The sequence below is a fragment of the Medicago truncatula genome, chromosome 4 (assembly GCF_003473485.1).
Source record: "Medicago truncatula cultivar Jemalong A17 chromosome 4, MtrunA17r5.0-ANR, whole genome shotgun sequence".
NCBI lineage: Eukaryota > Viridiplantae > Streptophyta > Magnoliopsida > Fabales > Fabaceae > Medicago > Medicago truncatula.
In genome coordinates, this window is record NC_053045.1 from 53,818,489 (window position 1) to 53,838,010 (window position 19,522).

The following is a 19,522-nucleotide window of genomic DNA, read 5'->3' on the forward strand; positions in this document are numbered from 1 at the left end:
CTATTATTTACTAAAATATCTTTATGAAAATTTGAACTTTTTTTTTGTTTGAGCTGGAAAATTTGAAGTTTTTTTTTTTTTTTTTTTTTTTTTTTCCGCCTTCGCACCAGTTTTCAATCGACCAGAGACATGACACTTGCTAGTTATCGAATCTGGTATTTTTCTGATACTTCTTTGAAAGGAGCTCATTGCCACCGGAGCCCAAACAACTTGGTTTATAACAACTCGTGGAAGCATGGAGTTATGGAAGAAAGGTCGAAGCTTTGCGGAAGAAACAGCGAAACGATCACAAGACCTTTCATTCGGTGCTCACAAATTCACTAAAATCATAGCAGAGAATGCCAAGGGGATCGTGGCACAAGCTTCCATCCATTTGGTTGAACCTTCATTCAACAACGATGTCGATATCAATCCCAATTTTGAGAGTTTCGGCATTACAGACGAATTGAGAGATTTCGTCAAAGGAATCACTGTCACTACCTTCCGAGATTTCCCTCTTCAAGGTTTTTTTGTTTTGTGTTTTTATAATTGGGGAGGATTAAGGTTTGATACAAGTGTCTAAACCATACAATGTTTTTCATTTTATTTTTCTTTAAAAAAATTGTGTCTTTGTCTTTAAGTTGCTCCTAGACAACACAACTTGAATTGGTTTTTTCTTTTTTTATCAAGTAGCCTAGTGCCATACTCACACATTAAGTTTGGAGCAGTATATGGGATTATCAACGTTAGTGCAGCTACCAATTGAGTAGCATTTGCATGGACACGAGACATTCCACAAACATTGACATGTTGACATTAATAATAGCATGAGAAAATTGAAAAATTGAATGTAATCATATATGTGGGTGTCGTCGGTCGTCTAACAAGTAACAACTAGCAATTTGAAATGTTGGTATTGTAGGTTTACTATGTGGTGTGGGTCCCATTTTCTATTTGGTGGGACACATTAGTAAAGAAATAAGACTCACATGATTCTTCTTTTTAGCGAGGAACGTGTTAGAAAGAGTGTGTTAAAAGACTGTGTAAAAGAGTAGTTCTTAGTTTTTCTTGAGGGAAATTGGACGATGGGGTGAACACACTTGTGTTTGTGTTTGGATTAGAGTTTGTAAAATTGCCTTTAGCTGAAACTGGTTGTCAATTATAGATGTGAAATTGATTTTGATTTTTGACACAATAAATGTCATTTGCATAGTATTAATAAAAATGGCTTACTATTAGATGTGTGATTACTGATATGAGTGTGTAGATATTGTTGAAGTAATAATGAAGCATCAAATGATGAGAGTATTTTTGTCTGTACACATTTAATGGAATAGTAGTTCTTTGTTTTGATGCAAAAGTTAGTTTACTTTTCGGTCAAGAAATCAATTTTACTTTGAAATTAACATGCTGGTGAAAATTCCTAAAAAGTTGGAAACTTCAACTTGATTTCCAATGCATTATATTTAACACAATCAAACAAACTTGGTTTTGAATGCATTACATTGTAAGTTGTAACTGATATACTCTAGAAGTTACAGCCAATGCATTACATTTTCTACCTTTGTTTAAGTCCAAAATTTCCATTATCCTACTTTCCATTTACTCAATCAAGCAAATGCTTGTACTTTAGTATAAATGCTATATTGCTATGAAGTTTGAAGTTTGTATTATCAGTTGTTGCTTCCCTTTATTATTTTATACCTGAAGCTTATATCAATTTTGGTTACCATTTGCAGATGATACAGAACTGTTTGATGTTCCCGCAGTTTCTAATATTAGGCAGGATTTAACTGAGTGGCAGGAAAAACATGCCAATCTTGTTCTTTCTACTGTCAAGGTTGCATCTATTTTTAATTTATTTAAGATTCCAAAGGATTTATTTACACACATAATCAAAACACAGTGCGTCTTGAGGATTAAATTTCCCCCACTATTAATACCTGTATTTGTGAATCAGAATAATCTATCCCTGTATCTGGGGGTATAATAGCATCATGGATTGATGACTTCGAGTCTGAATATTTGCAAATATCAACAACAATTTACAGTATGGGTGTTAGATTCAGATAGCGGATCATTTGTCTCTTGATTACTGTTGACCTTTGCAGTGTAGGAAGATTTTATGTGTGTCTGTGGAAAGAGAGCTTGGGAGGGATATAGAACATGGTTGTTAGAGCCAACGAGTGGCAACCCCGAATTGCTTCCGTGACATTCTCACGGTGATATTTGGATCCAGTCATATTGATTTGTGATATGTTTCTATGGTAGAATTATGAGATGTGCGATATTCTTTTATCCAAGTTTATTGTTGGGGCAAATCAAAGGGTCAAAAAGCACTGCCTATTTTTGGGTTAACCTAGCATGAAGAAAGTAAAATCTGACACCTTGGTGTATAATTTGTTTTATGTATACATGTTATTCTTCCTTCTGTGTTTTACTTATTTTTTTTGTCAATAGGTATTTTTGAAAACTAGCCTTTCACAATTCAGTTTATTTTTTGTTGCAGGAAATTTCAAAATTGAGGTATGAGTTGTGTCCACATGTCATGAAAGAGAGGAAGTTTTGGAGAATATATTTTATACTTGTGAATAATCATATCGCACCGTAAGTAGTTTATACTATTGCTTGAGTATTTTGGTTTTCGCATAAATTTTGTTATTTGACATTTGTCTGACCAAGATAAATCCAATACAAGGACTATTTGGTCTTTGAAGTCTGAGAAATCTATACAATCCTGAATCATATATGGGCTTTCTTGTTACTTATTGAATAATGCATTAAGACATATGTGTAATCTTGGCAAAGATCACAATGCAGGCATTTGACTATGATACTTCTAATTTAGAACTACAGAAACATGTATATTGTCCCCATGGTTCCCAATGGATGCAAAATTGTCTTTCTATTAATTTAGATATGAATACATCCGCAATACGCGATCGAAGTAACTTCCCCTATAGTAAAACGAACATGTAAATTTTGAAAATATACTTCAGATTGTCTAAAATGGCTCATATTGGCAGCTGAATGCTACTATCCACATATGTCGATTGAGTTGTTAAAGACGATGACTATTTTGTGCAATTTCATCCAAAAATTTAGTTGGATATACTTAAATTATTAATAACAATGATTTTAGCATTGTATTAGTTTACTTCTTTAAAATCTATATACTCATGAAAAAATATCATGTTAGTTATACTTGTACACATGCTACATGCACTGTGCTATAGTTATACTGTTTTGTGACTCATAGTAAACTGTTTATTCCTATGATTTCTGGCAGCTATGAGAATTGGTACATGCAAGATGCTAAACTAAAATCATCCGAGCAAGTTAAAGACCAAATAGTGATGAAACCATTAGAAGTTGAATTAACTTCGAATCAAGAAGTCAAGGAGGTGAATAAAGAGACCAAAACATCAAATTCATCACGTCAGCAAGACTTGGATGCATTTCTTCTAGGAGATACAGAAAACAGCGATGATGACCCAGGTACACCTTATTCAATTTGTCTTTTAAAATCTATTTCTTTATACTTGGTACATCTGCATCTTCATTTATAACTGACATAAAGAGTCTTTCAAATCCCAGAGTAATTAAAAAGTGGTTAATGATTACTGGGAAAGCCCCAAGTCCCACATAGAAAAGATACAACGCCTGATAAGAGTTTATAAAAAGAGGCACCTCTTACCATACAAGTTGGTTTTGTAAGGATGAGATAGGCCTGATATAAAAACCTAGTAATTTTATAATGGAATTACATATAGAGTCATGTCAAACAATTTATCTTTTGGATTATAAAAACCTAATAGTTATATAGTGGAATTACATATAGATTATAGAGTCATGCCAAACAATTTATCTTTTGGATTATAGTGATCTCCTGATTTAAGCTACATTGGAAGCTTTGAAGTTTAACAGAATGAGATTGAATGTAAGAAGGGGAAGGGATGAAATCAAATAGTTAAACTTACAAATTTTTGGACTAATAATGAGAGAGTAATTCGGAAGGTAAAAGGCTTTAACTGTTAAATGTTAAATTTCAATTATTTTTCTTAACAAATCTAAAGCTAAGCCGATTAGAGTACTAGATTGCCATTTTTTCATAGTCTTGGCTGCCATGTTTTTCAGAGTTGGAGATTTGGTTGGTATATTAACTGACTATTGGTATGCGTTTGGGGATATAATTTAGAATTTAGGAGTATAGTATATTATGTGCTCTGAGTGATTCATTTCTTCATGACTGAATTCAAGCTTTGATGTGTCGATATTTGCTTACAATGTCTATGGTCTTTCCAGATGACGATTGATGGTGGATTTGATGATGATTTAGACAAACTGGTAGAAAGTTCGGTAAGCGCGATATTCTCTGTACTATTTCTGGTCTTATTCTCCCTTTCTATATATATTTCTCACTTTAGTTTTATTCCTTTTTAGTACGTTTTTTACGTTCAACTGTTCAAGACAAGAAAATAAAAAATCTGTTCTTTATCTTAGATAATGCATATCTAGGTTTGAAAAGGAGTTGCAATTTAAAATACCCTTGGGTTGCATTTTAGTCAAGCACTTGATCTCCTATTATGTTTCAAACCTGATGCTGCAATGAAATTTGACTATTTTGTAAACTCCCGCTTTCAGTTTGTGGTTGTTGTAATATACTAATCTACTTGGTCGATTTCCGTTTCGTTGGATAACAAAGTGTTAGAAAGGTTTATCGTTCTATTTGAAATAAGCAATTGCATGCTTCTGTATAGTAGCCAAAACCCAAGGGTTTGTTGTAATTTGTAAGGATTAGGGTCGTTAGGAACTTGCCCGATTAAAAAAAAAAAAAAAAGGGGTCGTTAGGATTCGCCTGTGCTGGAATTTGGAAATGATGACATGTGCTTACGATTAGTAAAGTAGGGGATGGCTGTATTGACCTTAGTAGTAACAGACTATTGAACTAAATCAAATATCCATTTACTCCCATAATAGAACATTTATTTGATACAACTGGAACTTCATTGTGGTCTACTGGTCTGGGTGTTTTATTTAAAGGGAAATTGCATTGACCTCTCCCATAGTATCATTAAAAGACACTCACAAGTCACACCCCTTCCAGTTTTCAAGAAACACTCACCTGGCATGTACTCACAGAGCACAAAATAAGGTTAACCGCTTGAATCAAATTTGTTTAGCAACCCTTCCACATTCACAGTAGAGTTTGGTTTTCATCTAACTAATGAGTGCAGAGTTTTGGTGCTAAATTTGTACACATGTCAATACCAATCTGTAAGGCACCACTAAAACTTAGTTTATGTACTCACTCATATACAAAGGTCAAAAAGATTAATCCTAGAGACCATAGAGGGGAAAGTTTTGTTCTTATCTAACTAAAAACTCAGCTATCTCATTTCTAAAGCATCCCTTATTAGTTATTAGAAACTTTAATCTGGGCAACCCCTATTTCTGAGGATTAAAATGGAAACGAAGGATTCAACTGAACTGAAATAACAATGACTTTTGTCACAACAGTGCTGGAAAAATTAGTTCCATCTCAAAGATTTCATTTTTTCGTAGCAAACATAAACTTTCATTAATTGAAATTAGAGTTAACATACAACTAAGAGTTAACATATTAGGGAGGTATGTGTCGAAAATTATTGAGGGGCGTAGGTGTATGTTTAAAAACTAAGAGGGTGTGAGTGTTTTCCAAAGAGATCTCAAAGAAGTCTATATGTAATCCCTTTATTTAATCATTCTTTAAAATTGTCACATTTTTTTGTTTACTATTTATATTTATTTTGAGACTTGCTTGAATATGCAGGATGATGAGAAAGAAAAAGCATAGATGTTGCTTGAAATATTGGGTGATATCATTGAAGTGGTTGCAACATGCCTGAGCGGAGAATATTCATGATGATGAAATGAGGCTTAATTTAATATTGTGTGACACAAACGGTGGCTGAGCTGATCCATGATGGCTAAATTTATTGTTTTAGCCCTTACTTGCCCTTTATTTCACGTGTTAGTAGTTTCTCCATGCTGAGAGATGAAGATTAAGTTTGAGATAGATAGATAAATCTTCATTTATTTAGTGTATAATTGTAAAAAAAATCATTTTTCTTTTCTTTGTATATAAAATATGAGGTATGTTATTTGAACAACCATTTGCACAACAATTTATGGGACAACTGTTTGTTTTTTTGTCCTATTTTTCTTCTTCCACATGAGCCAAATTTTGAGTAAAAAATGATTTGTTGTGGATTGCTATTCTCAGGGAAAAATACTCGTTGATGCACGTTCCTATAGTAATTGAATAGTGCTAAAGACTAAACCTTAAAGTGTTACATGTTTCCAAACTTTGTGATGGGCAAGGCTCTATAAAAGGGAAACGTATTCACTCTGTTTCATGGTCATTGAACCTACTCTTCTCTCTATAGAAAATTATACGACCGAGTTTGAGTGAGTTAAGGTTTAGAATAGTGAAACAAATCGGTTGTAGCAGCAACAACAGTCACTTTTCTAACATAGCAATGGCTGGAAGTTAGTGTTATGTGATAAGCAAATTAAGAATACTAACCTCCGGCAATTGCTACGTGAAAAAAGAGCTTGTTGTTGTTGCTATAGACGATTTGTTTCACTATTCTAAACATTAACTCACTCAAACTCGATGATGTAGTTTTTTATAGAGAGAATAGTAGGTTCACTGACCATGAAATAGAGTGAATATGTTTCTCTTATACAGAGCCTTGCCCATTACAAAGTCTGGAAACATGTAACACTTTGAGGGGTGATCTTTAGCACTATTCAATTACTACTTAAACGTGCATCAGATTATGAGATAAATGGGAAAAGGAGTGGACAAACTCAGCAAATTTTTTCCCTAAGAATAGCAATCTACAACAACTCATTTTTGACTCAAAATTTGACTTACATGGAAGAGGAAAAAAACTAACAACAACCATATATTTACAAAAATAATAAATATGTATTGACATGAAAACCAAAACACGATAGAAAGTAAAAACATAATGTAAATATAAGAGAGAAAATTATTATTAAATGGTTGAACAAATATAATTTTACATACAATATATACTAAACTACCTAAAGATAAAAAATACAAAATTTGTATTTTTAAGGAGCATACAAAATTCAATTGGTATTTTCGGTCAATATTTAAGCTTATTCGAGTAGTTGAGACCGTGAGTTCAGGGGAAGTGAAGGACCAAAATGATGTAAAAAATAAAATAAAAGAATTACTTGGCAATAGTAATGTGCAATTCAGGCCTTAGTGCGATCCAAGTTGAAAGCATGGTTTTTAACCCACAATAAAATTAAATTCTCTACATTCCATCTAACTCTAAAGATAATATATAGAATGAAATTAAAATGTCTCCCACTTTCTCCCAAGCTATAACTGAGAAACTTGTCTTTATTAATTCTTACTTAATAGTAATCTGTTTATAGCTTAGTATATTTTGTCCATTATCATTATGCAAACTCAGAGTCTTGTTTGCCTCTATTTGGCGCATCCATCCATTGTAATCTTTCCGGTGTCACATTTTCTGATCAATTAGTGAAGTTTTAAATTATTGTGATTTTGTTTAAATTCATTATGTACACCCATATGGCATATGGTAGGCCTTGGTGGGAGGTTTTTAATTGGAAAATTGAAAATGTACATGCACTTTTCCTCCCTCCCGGGTCCCATTTAATCATTAGTAAGATAATTATTTAATGAAGATAAATCTTCATTGGATTCGAGTGTAAGTTGTTAGTCTCATATTGATCATAAAATAAATTAAATTTTATGGTGATTTATGTTTTTTTTGAAATAAGATGATTTATATTTTTTTATTACCTTCAAATTTTGGATGAGACATAGTATTTATTCTCTTGGTGGTCATGAATTATTGGCTCAGATTTCATCTTCGGAACAACCTCGTATAACAATGTTATTAACAAGTAGTTATATGTTAGGTTTGGTTTGTTTATTTTGGAGGCTTTGCAATAATTATACCATGTATTATAATTTTCTTTAGGTTTTTTTTAGATTATCTTTGAAGAATGGTGGGTAATTTACCCACCAATCAATGAAAATGAGCAATTTGTTGGTGGGGTCAAGATAGTTCATGGATACCACTTAAAAATGTACTTATGTGGCTAATGTGTATTGGTTGGGATAAATTACCTACCATTCTTCCATAGGTACCCTAGTTGTCACCTTTTCTTTATTATTTTATTTTCTTCATTAGTGGTTGCTTGTAGTGTTATGATAATTTACAATATTCTGATGGAACTTTCAGTTTTATTTTTGCTTTATTCTTTTTCCAAAATTTATTTGTGTTATATGTATATGGATGTAATGTAAGACTCTCCAGCTGGATTAATTACATAAGCTAGAATCATGTGACCAATAAGCACACACTTTCACTACATCCAAATAACTTATGCAGCTAACTTTTTTGGTAACTTTATCTCATATCTACTTCTTTTCCTTCAAAGGAGAAACGGGAAGCACGTTTGATTGTCTCTAGATAAGAATAAGATTAAATTGTTTGTTCCAAAAGTCAATTTCTATTAACCCAAACATATATGATTATATGCTACATTATCCTTCCCAAAATTCCATGCCCCTACTTTTTTCCATTTTAATTTCTTTTAGGAAAAGTCACATTCCAATTATATAATTAGTGCATTCATGAATTTCTCGATTTGTTATCTACCACAGGTGCTACTTTTCTTTCTTATTAAATTATATTCCATCTATAGTTAAAATCAGAATGTGACACTGGGAAGTGGGAACAAAAGCAACCTAACGTAACTTGAGTAAGAAGAAAACGAAACATATCAACGTTTAACGTTTTTGTTTACTCTTTTAAGCAATGTGTTCATTAATGTAGCTAGAAAAATTATTTGTAACGTGCAAAATCTAAGAACTAAATCCTCCCTTTCTTAAACAGATCAAAGAAAGGAATTGTGTATGAGATTGGTGAAAGATGTACTGATTTCAAATATTGTTTTAAGTGAGATACATATTGATATTGGCCTCATAAAAACAAGAGAGAGATACTTACTGAGGTGTTAGTTAAATAGGGGAGTTTATGGTTTAATGTTAGAATAAAGATATTAATTTAATTAGTATTTTTAAAGTTTTTTTTTTTTTTTTTTTTTTATAAGATTTGTCAATGGTGCATAGATGTTGAGGCTGACTTTGATTGGGAATTCAAGATTAAGGCATATCATCTTTAAAATTAAAGAGAGTTGGATCAGTGTTGAATGTAACAATGTCTGTAATTTATGGGTGATTGTTGTAGCTGATATGAATTCTCTTCATTTTTGCTCTCACGTTTTCTTGTGTGTTACCATTCCCACTCGTATACATTTCTCTCAATTTTAATATTAAAAATCAGAAGGAAAATAAATTCTAATATGGATCATATTCATAAATAATCCACCGTGAACTTCTATTTAAAAAGTTTAAAACTCGAACACGATGGACTTTGTCTTCTAGTAGTAGATGTTAATGATCATTTTTATTTTTACAATTGAAATAGTAACTTAAATGATAACAGTTTGATTAAAAAAATGTAAAATAAATGTTTAGTTCGTATTGAACTGACATCAATTACGTCGTTGTCTTAGGCGTGAATATAAAAAATATCATGAGTTTTCATTACTGAATAGTATCGTCAAACGTCGCTGAAATTTCTCATGATTTTAAGTATCGGTCCAAGGTGACCACTTATGAAGATGGTCCACTGAACTCAACTTATAAAACCATCTCATATACCCTTTTTATGCATTGGGTTAGATTTACTATTCTTTCCTATTAATTAAGAGAATTGTTCTTAACTGGACCAAGATCCAATATATTTGAAAAACGAAGCTCTATCCACAAACAACTCATTAATGGCTACATATACCATATAGTGTCCACTATCACATGAGAGCATAAAGCCTTGGTCGAATCACAATCTTTTAATGTCTATCATACAACCATTTGTGATTCACAGCAGGTATCTCCCAACATAATTGTTTTGGACTCAAATGTCGTTAACTTATATATAAAAGGTCCACAACCCGGTGAAAAGTATGTTTTCTCCCTATATCAATCTTTTACGCTCCTAAAACTTCATCAACTTGAGTGTTGGAGTCCTTACACATGCACAACTCCCTCAAGTGAAGAAGTTAATGTTGCACATTCGAAAACAACTCCAGTCTTCAAATCCACTCCGGATCAAGAATCAATTTTGGATACAATCATCTTCATCCGTACACTCTACATTTTCCTCTACACTCCCTATCTCTTTCGTAAATTTTTATCACTCTCTTACTTTCTCTCTCTCTCTCTCTCGATAAAATATTCTCTCTCCCTGTCTCTCTAACTTGCTTGAGAGGATTCATTTCATAGGCCTCCTTGTTTGTGTGAGTAATACATCGACCTATGTTTCGAGCGAAAAGTTCTCTCATATCATTTTCTTTTCCTAACCAAATAAAGCTCAATAGCAAATGAAATTTCCTTTTTGACAATAACCGTGCAAAGAGCAATTGATATAATATAGGCTATGTCAAATGTATTTAAAAGATATAAAGATTATGTCAACTAGATGTGAGAATATTACACGCTGAATGTCACTGCAAAATGGATTAACAAACTTAGGAGTGCAAGTCTTATCAAAATTAATAGAAAAAAGTTGAACTTTGGTTTCTTACGGGTGATTTGTTCATTTTAATTTGTGAAATCATAATTTTATGAGAATTGTTCTCTTCCATCTGTTTTTGCTCATTCTCATCCTACGTATTTTACGTTAACTCACGCTGAGAATACATGTGCGTGGGTTAACTCTCGCTCGACTATTATGACGGAAATTAGAAAAACAACAATTATCTAATTTTATAGCATGCTTCATGCATTGGTCAACTTCTCACCATTGATAGAAAAGCCCAATTAATTATGATTAGAATGGCAGACAAAATTCTCCTTCAAAGATTAAATGATCCCAAAAAAAAAAAAAGATACTAGGATGAGTATGGGTGGGGGAGGAGCCACCGTATCTTGTGGGACCCACCGTATCTTGTATCAAGGATTACGATTGTGCAACAGTCACCAATGATGGGTTTTGTGGATCGTCAAAGTGATCTAATACCAATTAAGATACTGACACGTGGCTTAATAAATCATCCTATGGCCTTAGTTAGTGGACTGTTCTCAAATCAGAAGTCAGCGGCGGAACCGACACTGACGGAGACTTAACGGCAGGAGATATATATACACGAGACAGTCTAGTTATCGTATCGTCAATTTATCGTGGCCTATTTCTCGCTAAGGTATTAGTTATGTTTTCTTCCTTTTTTTGGTGGAAGAGAATTAAATAGAGGAAATGAAGTGGAAGCAATGTTATACTCATAAAAAGTCCCAATCTGCTCAATGCTCATGCTGTCATGCATATGTTGTTTTCCCTTCACGCAGTATCTATCATTTATTTTTTGCGAGAGATGAAGTTTACAAGCACAGTAGCATTCAAGTTTCTGAGTTAATATATTTCTTCCTCGAAATAACATTAATATTTCTCTTGTATGATTGGCTAGTTCATCGTATATTACCAGTGATTTGTGGCACTTGTTAATATTCTTTATTACCTATGCCATCTTCAACAGAAGATCTATTTATTTAAGACTCGATAGTTATCTATAAGTAACCCTTATTGAGAAGAATAATGTTTAGTAACTACTAAGACCAAAGTCTACATTAAACATTCATTTAGTTCAAATATTCAGGCAAAATTATACTTTTAGTCTCTTAATTTAATTTCAGGTAACAGTTTGGTCCTTTATCTTTTTTCATTTTAATTTGGTCTTTTTTGTCCATTTTCATATGAATTTTTAAGTTTAAAATTCATGATTTTATTTTCTTATGATCTTTCAATCTTCAAATCTATGATCCTCGTCTATGTTTGCATAAGAATATTAGATTTGAAGTCTGAAAATGTATATAAAAATGAACAAAAGGACCAAATTGAAGTTAGAAGTTTAACACCATCAATAAGCGGAAGAGTGGTAGCTGGTTTATTCGAGAAAATTATGTTATTCATGTCCTTCCGAATAGTCCAAATACAAGCACGTCAAATCATAACCAAAATATAACGCTTCGTACGAGAAGTGCCGACAATGTGAACAAACTGTAATAGTTATTTGGTTAGTCTTAATTGATTGATCATATTTAATTTATTTTTTGGCGAAACTCTATATTAGAAATACATATTTTCGTTCAAAACTAAAGGACGAAGACGAAAAACAATATATATATATATATATATATATATATATATATATATATATGAGGTCTGCAAGAACACATCTATTAGTTTTTATGTGGGAGTGTTTTAACAAAGCTACACATTAGAGTGTATTTAACCACTTTTTATTAGTTATTCACTTGCTAAAATACTCCTTCTAAAAAATAAGTGGATGTATTCTAACAAATGCCTATATTATAAACCGTTATTTCACATAAAAACTATATTGCTTTATTTCTCAATTTACTTAGTGTAACTAATGAAACAATACTTTTCATTTAAAACAATTAAATTAAAGTAATTAATCATCTCTTGAAAAGCCACAGTGTTATACTTCGTTCAACATTTAAGTGTTTAAATAAAAAAGAAAAAAATTACTTGATAAATTAATAAAAATAAATATACTCTTTGTAAAAAAAAAAAGAAAAAGAATATTTACACTCTTATAATTAAATAAAACAATTTCAGAGCTTTTTGTGACATCGAAAACAATTTTTGAGCTTTTTTTGAAAGGAAAAACAATTTTAGAGCTACTAACCAAAATATTAGCTCACGTATATTTTTTTGGGTTAAAAAATATGACTCGATATATTGAACCCACCGTATCACGATATATTGTCGGCCCTGTGGGAACGATATGATAGATTGATAGGCATGGCTCATACGTATACGACGGACGCAAATCACCTACCGCTTCCAAATGGGTTGTATTAAAGCCATCAATCAACAAACGCCACTTGCCTGTCTATGTGAATCACACATGAGAAACTAATTTACTCCATTTCATTTTTTTTATATGATAATCTAAATAAAATGAGGTCAAACATCCTAATTAATATACTTATTTTTCTAAAATACACATGATTAATTTGATGTTAATTTTTTTAAATAAAGACATTTAAAAAAGAGTGGAGGGAGTAACAAATGTCTTTAGGATATTGTTTAAGCATTTAAAAGGGGTAGATTTACGTTGAGAATTGTGTAATTATGAATTTTATATGTATTAGACATCTATTTTAAAGACAATTTATTTTTTTTAAGTTTTTTAAACAATGTTTTAGAACAATTGTTAGCAAGACCGTAATAATAACAATAATAACAATAATAATAATAATAATAATAATAATGTTTTTCTTACTAATAATAATAAAGCTAATAAGTGCTTAAAAGCAAAGAATTCTCAAAAAGGTTAAATATGTTTTTGGTCCAAATAAATATACTAACTTTTAATTTTAGTCCCTCTGAAATTTTTCTTCGACTTTTAGTCTTCCAAAATATTTTCATCTTCTTTTCTGATCCTTCTTTTAAGTAAACTCATACTCTCTTTAGTCTTGAATGTAAGAAACAAAAAAAAAACACACATATTAAGAAAATGGATTAACTGCATTTAAATCATTATAAAAATACCGTGTTTTCAATTTTGCCCTTGTCTTGGAGTAGTACACATTCAAACATTAATAATATAAATATTTTATAAGAAAACACGACTTTTGAATTCCACAAATGAAAAATCTTTGGAATGGGTTAAACATGAGAGTGTGAAAATTTTTGGATAAAGTTAATGAGGATAAAATTGAAATAGTGACATTTAATATGATGATTTTTGTATATTTGTGCTTACATTTGAGACTATCTTTGTTTTGTTCTTACATTCGAGATCAGATGGAGTATGTAAAATTCATATTTTTGAATTAATTTTTGCAAAAAGGTTTATGATATTATAAAAATCTCTCCAAAATAAAATTAGATTTTTTTAACAAAACATGAATTATTATATTTTTGATGTTTAAAAATTGATATTTAATTCATCTTTTGTTAAAAAAATTCTCTCTTTTTTGAAGAGATTTTTAGAATATTCTACACATTTCTGCATAATTTTATCAAAAAATGCATGAGTTGACTTTAAAATAGAAACCAAAAGTTGTTATTGAAAATTTTATAGAGACCAAAAGTCGAAGAAAAATTTAAAGGGACAAAAACGAAAAATTAACATGTTTACAGAGACAAAAAAAAAAAAAATACTTAACCCTTCTTAAAAAGACCTTTTTCATGTTTTTTTTTTTTTTTTTCTTTCGACATTGGCACTTCTTGTATCACTCATTAGACCATCTATGATGAAAGAGTCTTAATCATTTAAGATTCAATACTTATTAGGTACTTCATCAGAGATAAAAATTTTGGGGTCCTAAAGGACACAAAGCCTCACTTAAGATCCTCATTTTTTAAGTGGGATCCACACTATTTTAATATTAGAAAACTAATACGTAATTGTATATAGTTATTGATAGTTGATTAGTGAGTCCCTTTAAAATTTTTGTATGAGATGCTGGGTTGAAGAAATTAAATGCTTAGTACTACTATTAAAAAAATTATAAATGAGTGATTTATACACGTAAGATTCGTTTAAATACCAAAAATATATATCTTTATTGTGGATGCTCTTATGGAATTCATGCCCTTTATTAGGGCTCACTCTTATCTTGGCCTTTAGGCTTCCTCTGTGTTGTTTGTTTCTCAAGTTTTATTTATGTTGTTCACTTGTTGAAGAACCTTTGAATATTCACCACTAGTTTGAGAACTTGTTAGTTTTCTTCATCATGGTTAATGAGGGTGGGTTATAAGTTTAACATTGAAAGAAAAAATGAATACAAGCAACATGAACTTTCAAACTTAATCCTATTAAATTGTAATTTTAGTCCACTGTATAATATTACATTTGATAAGAATAGTTTATATTTTGAGAACTTTAAAATAAAATGAATACTTTTAATTCTCAAAATAGTTTTTATAAAATGTAAATAATGATTAAAGTTGAATAATATTTTTTTGTGAGATTAAACTTTGATGATCATAATTTTATAAGGACTAAAAACATATTTAAAAATGATAATAATTATAAATTGATGAAGACAAAAAGTAAAACTTTATAGTTGGAATACACAACTCAAATTTTCAATATTGTTTAGTTAACATATCAATTTATTTATTTATTTGTATCATAAAGTGTACAAAAAGTATTTAGTATATATACATGTGGTTTTTATATACTATAGCACATAGGACCATATCATCATAAAATAATAGTATTACACTATAGAACGAGTTAAGGGGAAGCAATCCAAGTTAACCATAGTTAGGTTAGCAAGGTTGTAGGTATGTGTAGGAGCATGTGTCAACTGCGCGAATGTCTTTCTTAGCATTTTATTCTCTCTTTCCTCACCACCGGCTATAATATTATAATATTCATTCATTCTTCTTCCTTCTTCACTCTCCGGCCACCACATTCTCGCCGGAGCAACCTCAATTTTCTCTCACACTTCACCTTCATTTCCTCAAATTCAACAACATTTCCCTCCTCAATATAAAAATAATCACTTCTGCTAAATTTGGTTGATGCTTCTTGAACTGAATTTCATACTGTATTCCGTGTCTGCATTGGTGAAGATAACTTCGATCCGGCGTCGTTTCGTTGAACAACGGATCTTGAAGATTTCTTTAATTAAATCTACATTTATAGGGTTTATGGTATGAAAAAATTGAGGAAGTAAGATTAAGATGTGTAAACCAGAGAGTAACAGCAATAACTACAAGTGGCAAGATTTGGGTTGGATGGGTTTGAAAGCACAAAAAGAGAGACTAGCTTCGGGTTCGGGTTCGGGTTCGGGTTCGGGAAGAGGTAGAATGAAACTATGGATGATACGTGCAACTACAACGGTGATATTATGGACTTGTATAGTTCAATTAACAGCTATAGGTGATTTGTGGGGTCCTCGAGTTCTTAAAGGTTGGCCTTCGTGTTTTACTCATGTGGATTCTTCTGCTTCAAATTCTAGAGCGTTGGATAATAATAATGTTCAGTTTCTGCGTCCACCAATTCTTCCTCCCAAGAGTTAGTACCTTTTTTTTACTTTCCTAATTAAGTTATAATCTTATTCCTAATTTGTTTTATTGTTTTCTTATGATGCTTGCTACTTTTAGATTATTTCATGCACTTGTTTATATTAACTTGTGATTACTACTTTTTTTTGTTGTTACCTTGTTTAATTATGATATATGATTATTAATTTTTTTTGGTTTTGTTTTAATGTTACGTTGTTGTGATATCAGGAGTTTACAAAAACAATGGATACTTGATGGTTTCCTGCAATGGAGGATTGAATCAAATGAGAGCTGCGGTTAGTGGTTTGCACAATGTGTTTTTTTTTTAGTGATTGAATTCTGATTTTAGTCCTGAAATTTAGAGATTAGATAATTTGATATGAAATTAAAAAACCTCCTTGATCCTGTTGATAGGCTGGTCAATTTAGTCATTGAGATCATCTCAAAGTGGCTAATGTGATTGAGCATTTTCAATTCAGTGATCGTGTTAGAATTTTGTTTATGTCTGACCCTACAATTTTGAGGACTAAATAATGAATTGTTAGATGTCTAACTTGTGATTATGTTCCCCGTTTGTGTAATTGTGCAACCAAGTTATCCTGTATTGTTTCCGTCTATGTTTCTGATTATTTAATTCAACTGTGCAGATATGTGATATGGTTGCCATTGCCCGATATTTAAATGTCACGCTTATAGTCCCTGAACTTGATAAAACATCCTTTTGGGCTGATCCTAGGTGAGTTTCTCACTCCATTGCCGTTTGTTATATTGACAAATGAAAACCTTATCAATGTTATTTGAGTTGAAGGTGTTCTGCTCTCTTATCTCATTGACTATTTGATGTTTCTATGTTCCAGTGAATTCCAAGACATATTTGATGTGGATCATTTTATCACATCCTTGAGAGATGAGGTGCGGATATTGAAAGAGTTGCCTCCTAGACTTAAGCTGAAAGTGGAACGCGGTTTTCTTTACAGTATGCCACCCGTTAGTTGGTCCGACATATCTTACTATAAGAACCAGGTTAATTTTTAGTATCCACGAGCCAATGTGATCGTATCTTTCACACTATGTATCTTGATTACAATGTTGTCGTTTTCTCCTTTGCTAATTAAAAACAAATGGCATATTTATTCTTGTAGATTCTACCCTTGATACAAAAGCACAAAGTTGTCCATCTAAATAGAACGGATGCTCGGCTGGCTAATAATGGCCAACCTCCAGAAATTCAGAAGCTGCGATGCAGAGTTAATTTTGGTGCTCTGAGATTCACTTCTCAGATAGAGGAGTTGGGCAGAAAGGTGATCAAGCTTCTAAGGAAAAACGGTCCATTTTTGGTTCTTCATCTTAGGTATGAGATGGACATGTTAGCATTTTCTGGCTGTACTCAAGGTTGTAACAGTGATGAAGTGGAAGAGTTGACAAGAATGAGGTAATAATTAAACTTCATAATTCACCTATTCCGAAAGTCCAGTTATTATTTTTTCTATCACCGTGGATGCTGTAAAGAGACATGATATAAATCCTCCTCAAATTTCAATTTTTTGTGCTTGGCAGATATGCCTATCCTTGGTGGAAAGAGAAAATAATTAATTCTGACTTGAAAAGAAGAGATGGTTTATGTCCTCTAACACCCGAGGAGACTGCCCTTACACTAAGGGCTCTTGACATTGATCAAAACATTCAAATCTACATTGCAGCTGGTGAAATATATGGTGGAGAAAGAAGACGGGCAAGTCTTTCAAAGGAGTACCCAAAATTGGTAAACTTTATAGCTAAACTAAAAGCTGCATGGTAATTGTTTCATGTTCTTACAGTTTGCCTTTCCGCATTGTTGTTGAAACAGGTCAGGAAGGAAACACTGTTGGAGCCATCCGATCTTCAATTTTTCCAAAATCATTCATCTCAGATGGCAGCATTGGATTATCTTGTGTCTTTAGAGAGTGATATTTTTGTTCCCACATATGATGGAAATATGGCCAAAGTAGTTGCGGGCCACCGCAGGTACAGTTCAGCTAGTAAAATTCAAAATTTCCATTAAACCCTCTTCAGATAAACAAAATTCAAAATTTGAGTTTTACCGAAGTATCATTATCTTAATAAACCGGTTTTTTATGTATCTTTGGAAACATTCATGCTTGCAAAGCAAATGTACATGTTTCGTTGAAAAACTAAAAAGTGTTTTCTTCTTACCGGAACTATTTTGTATTCACATCTTCTGAGAGACCAACTTGCAGTTTTTGTTTTCAGATCTTACTGTTATAGTGTTATTATTAGTTGGTCTTACTCTTAGCCAAGTGAATTGACAACCTTCCATTGCTTATACAGATATCTTGGGTTCAAGAAGACGATTTTACTGGACAGAAAGCTCTTAGTTGATTTAATAGATCAGTACTATAACGGTGCACTGAACTGGGACCAATTTTCTTCAGCTGTGAAGGAATCACATGCTCATCGCATGGGTAACCCTAGTAAAAGGTTGGTAATTCCTGACAAGCCCAAAGAAGAGGATTATTTCTATTCCAACCCAGAGGAATGTTTAGAACCATCAAATGATATGCTGAGTAGCACGTGACAATGTGTTTGGAAAAATAATGGAATTTTACATGTACCATCTCCTGGTACACTTGGTTTTCTACCACAGATATATTGAATTAGCTCTCTATTCAGTTTTAACAAACACGAAGGCTTTTTTGTATCAAGAAAAGAGGCAGACATAGAGAAAAGAAGGTGGAGTGGGATAGCCTTTGCAAAAATTCTAATCAAGCAAAGCAGCCGGGGGATACTTTATATTTTTATCTATATAATAAACATATGCAATAATCCATCACATTCTTGTATAGTAGCCACCCTGACATTGCAGGGTGAGTGCAGTTTAAACATCATTGTACACGGAGGAATTCATATTCATATACAAATTTGGATTACTGGATCTGCAGTTTGTGGAAGCTTAAACCACTGGTATTATTTTTTCTTCTTCTTTATATATAAAGATATAGATTTTTTGTACCTATTTTTTTGGTACACTTCTGTCATTGTGATTTTTGAGATCATACGGTAAAAAAGCTGATTGTTCCTGTATTATTGCAATGCCTCCTAATTTTATTGTTTTGGGAATGATAGGTGGTATGATTTAGCAAAATAACTTCTTAAGTATTAGGGATTACTTTGCAAATTTTTAAAATATCCTCGATATAATTATCCTTAATTAATTTCAGCTATCAACTTTGTTATCATTTATCTAGTGGTTAAAAAATGTGGTTCATATCTCAACCATAAGAGGTGTCTATTTAATCCTAGGCAAAGCCTAATTGCGAAATGTAAACATTTTTATCAACCTACGGTAGTTCAAGAGCAATTATAGTTCAAAACCA

At 31.9% G+C, this 19,522-nt stretch overlaps 2 protein-coding genes across 2 annotated transcripts; both read left to right on the forward strand.

Annotated features, from left to right (window-relative positions):
• The first annotated feature begins 206 nt into the window (after positions 1-206).
• LOC25493920 (uncharacterized) lies at positions 207-6,129 on the forward strand. Its single transcript, XM_013602575.3, has 6 exons — positions 207-503; positions 1,719-1,819; positions 2,489-2,586; positions 3,269-3,477; positions 4,285-4,338; positions 5,792-6,129. Exons 1-5 carry the CDS (start codon positions 236-238, stop codon positions 4,293-4,295), a joined length of 687 nt encoding a protein of 228 aa, XP_013458029.1. The 5' UTR covers positions 207-235; the 3' UTR covers positions 4,296-4,338; positions 5,792-6,129.
• A 9,205-nt stretch (positions 6,130-15,334) lies between these two features.
• On the forward strand, positions 15,335-19,232 carry LOC25493921 (rhamnogalacturonan I rhamnosyltransferase 1). The gene is made up of 8 exons (XM_013602576.3): positions 15,335-16,158; positions 16,377-16,444; positions 16,796-16,884; positions 17,006-17,171; positions 17,291-17,580; positions 17,706-17,910; positions 17,995-18,152; positions 18,477-19,232. The coding sequence occupies exons 1-8, from the start codon at positions 15,825-15,827 to the stop codon at positions 18,721-18,723; spliced, it is 1,557 nt and encodes a 518-aa protein (XP_013458030.1). The 5' UTR covers positions 15,335-15,824; the 3' UTR covers positions 18,724-19,232.
• The last annotated feature ends 290 nt before the right edge of the window (positions 19,233-19,522 follow it).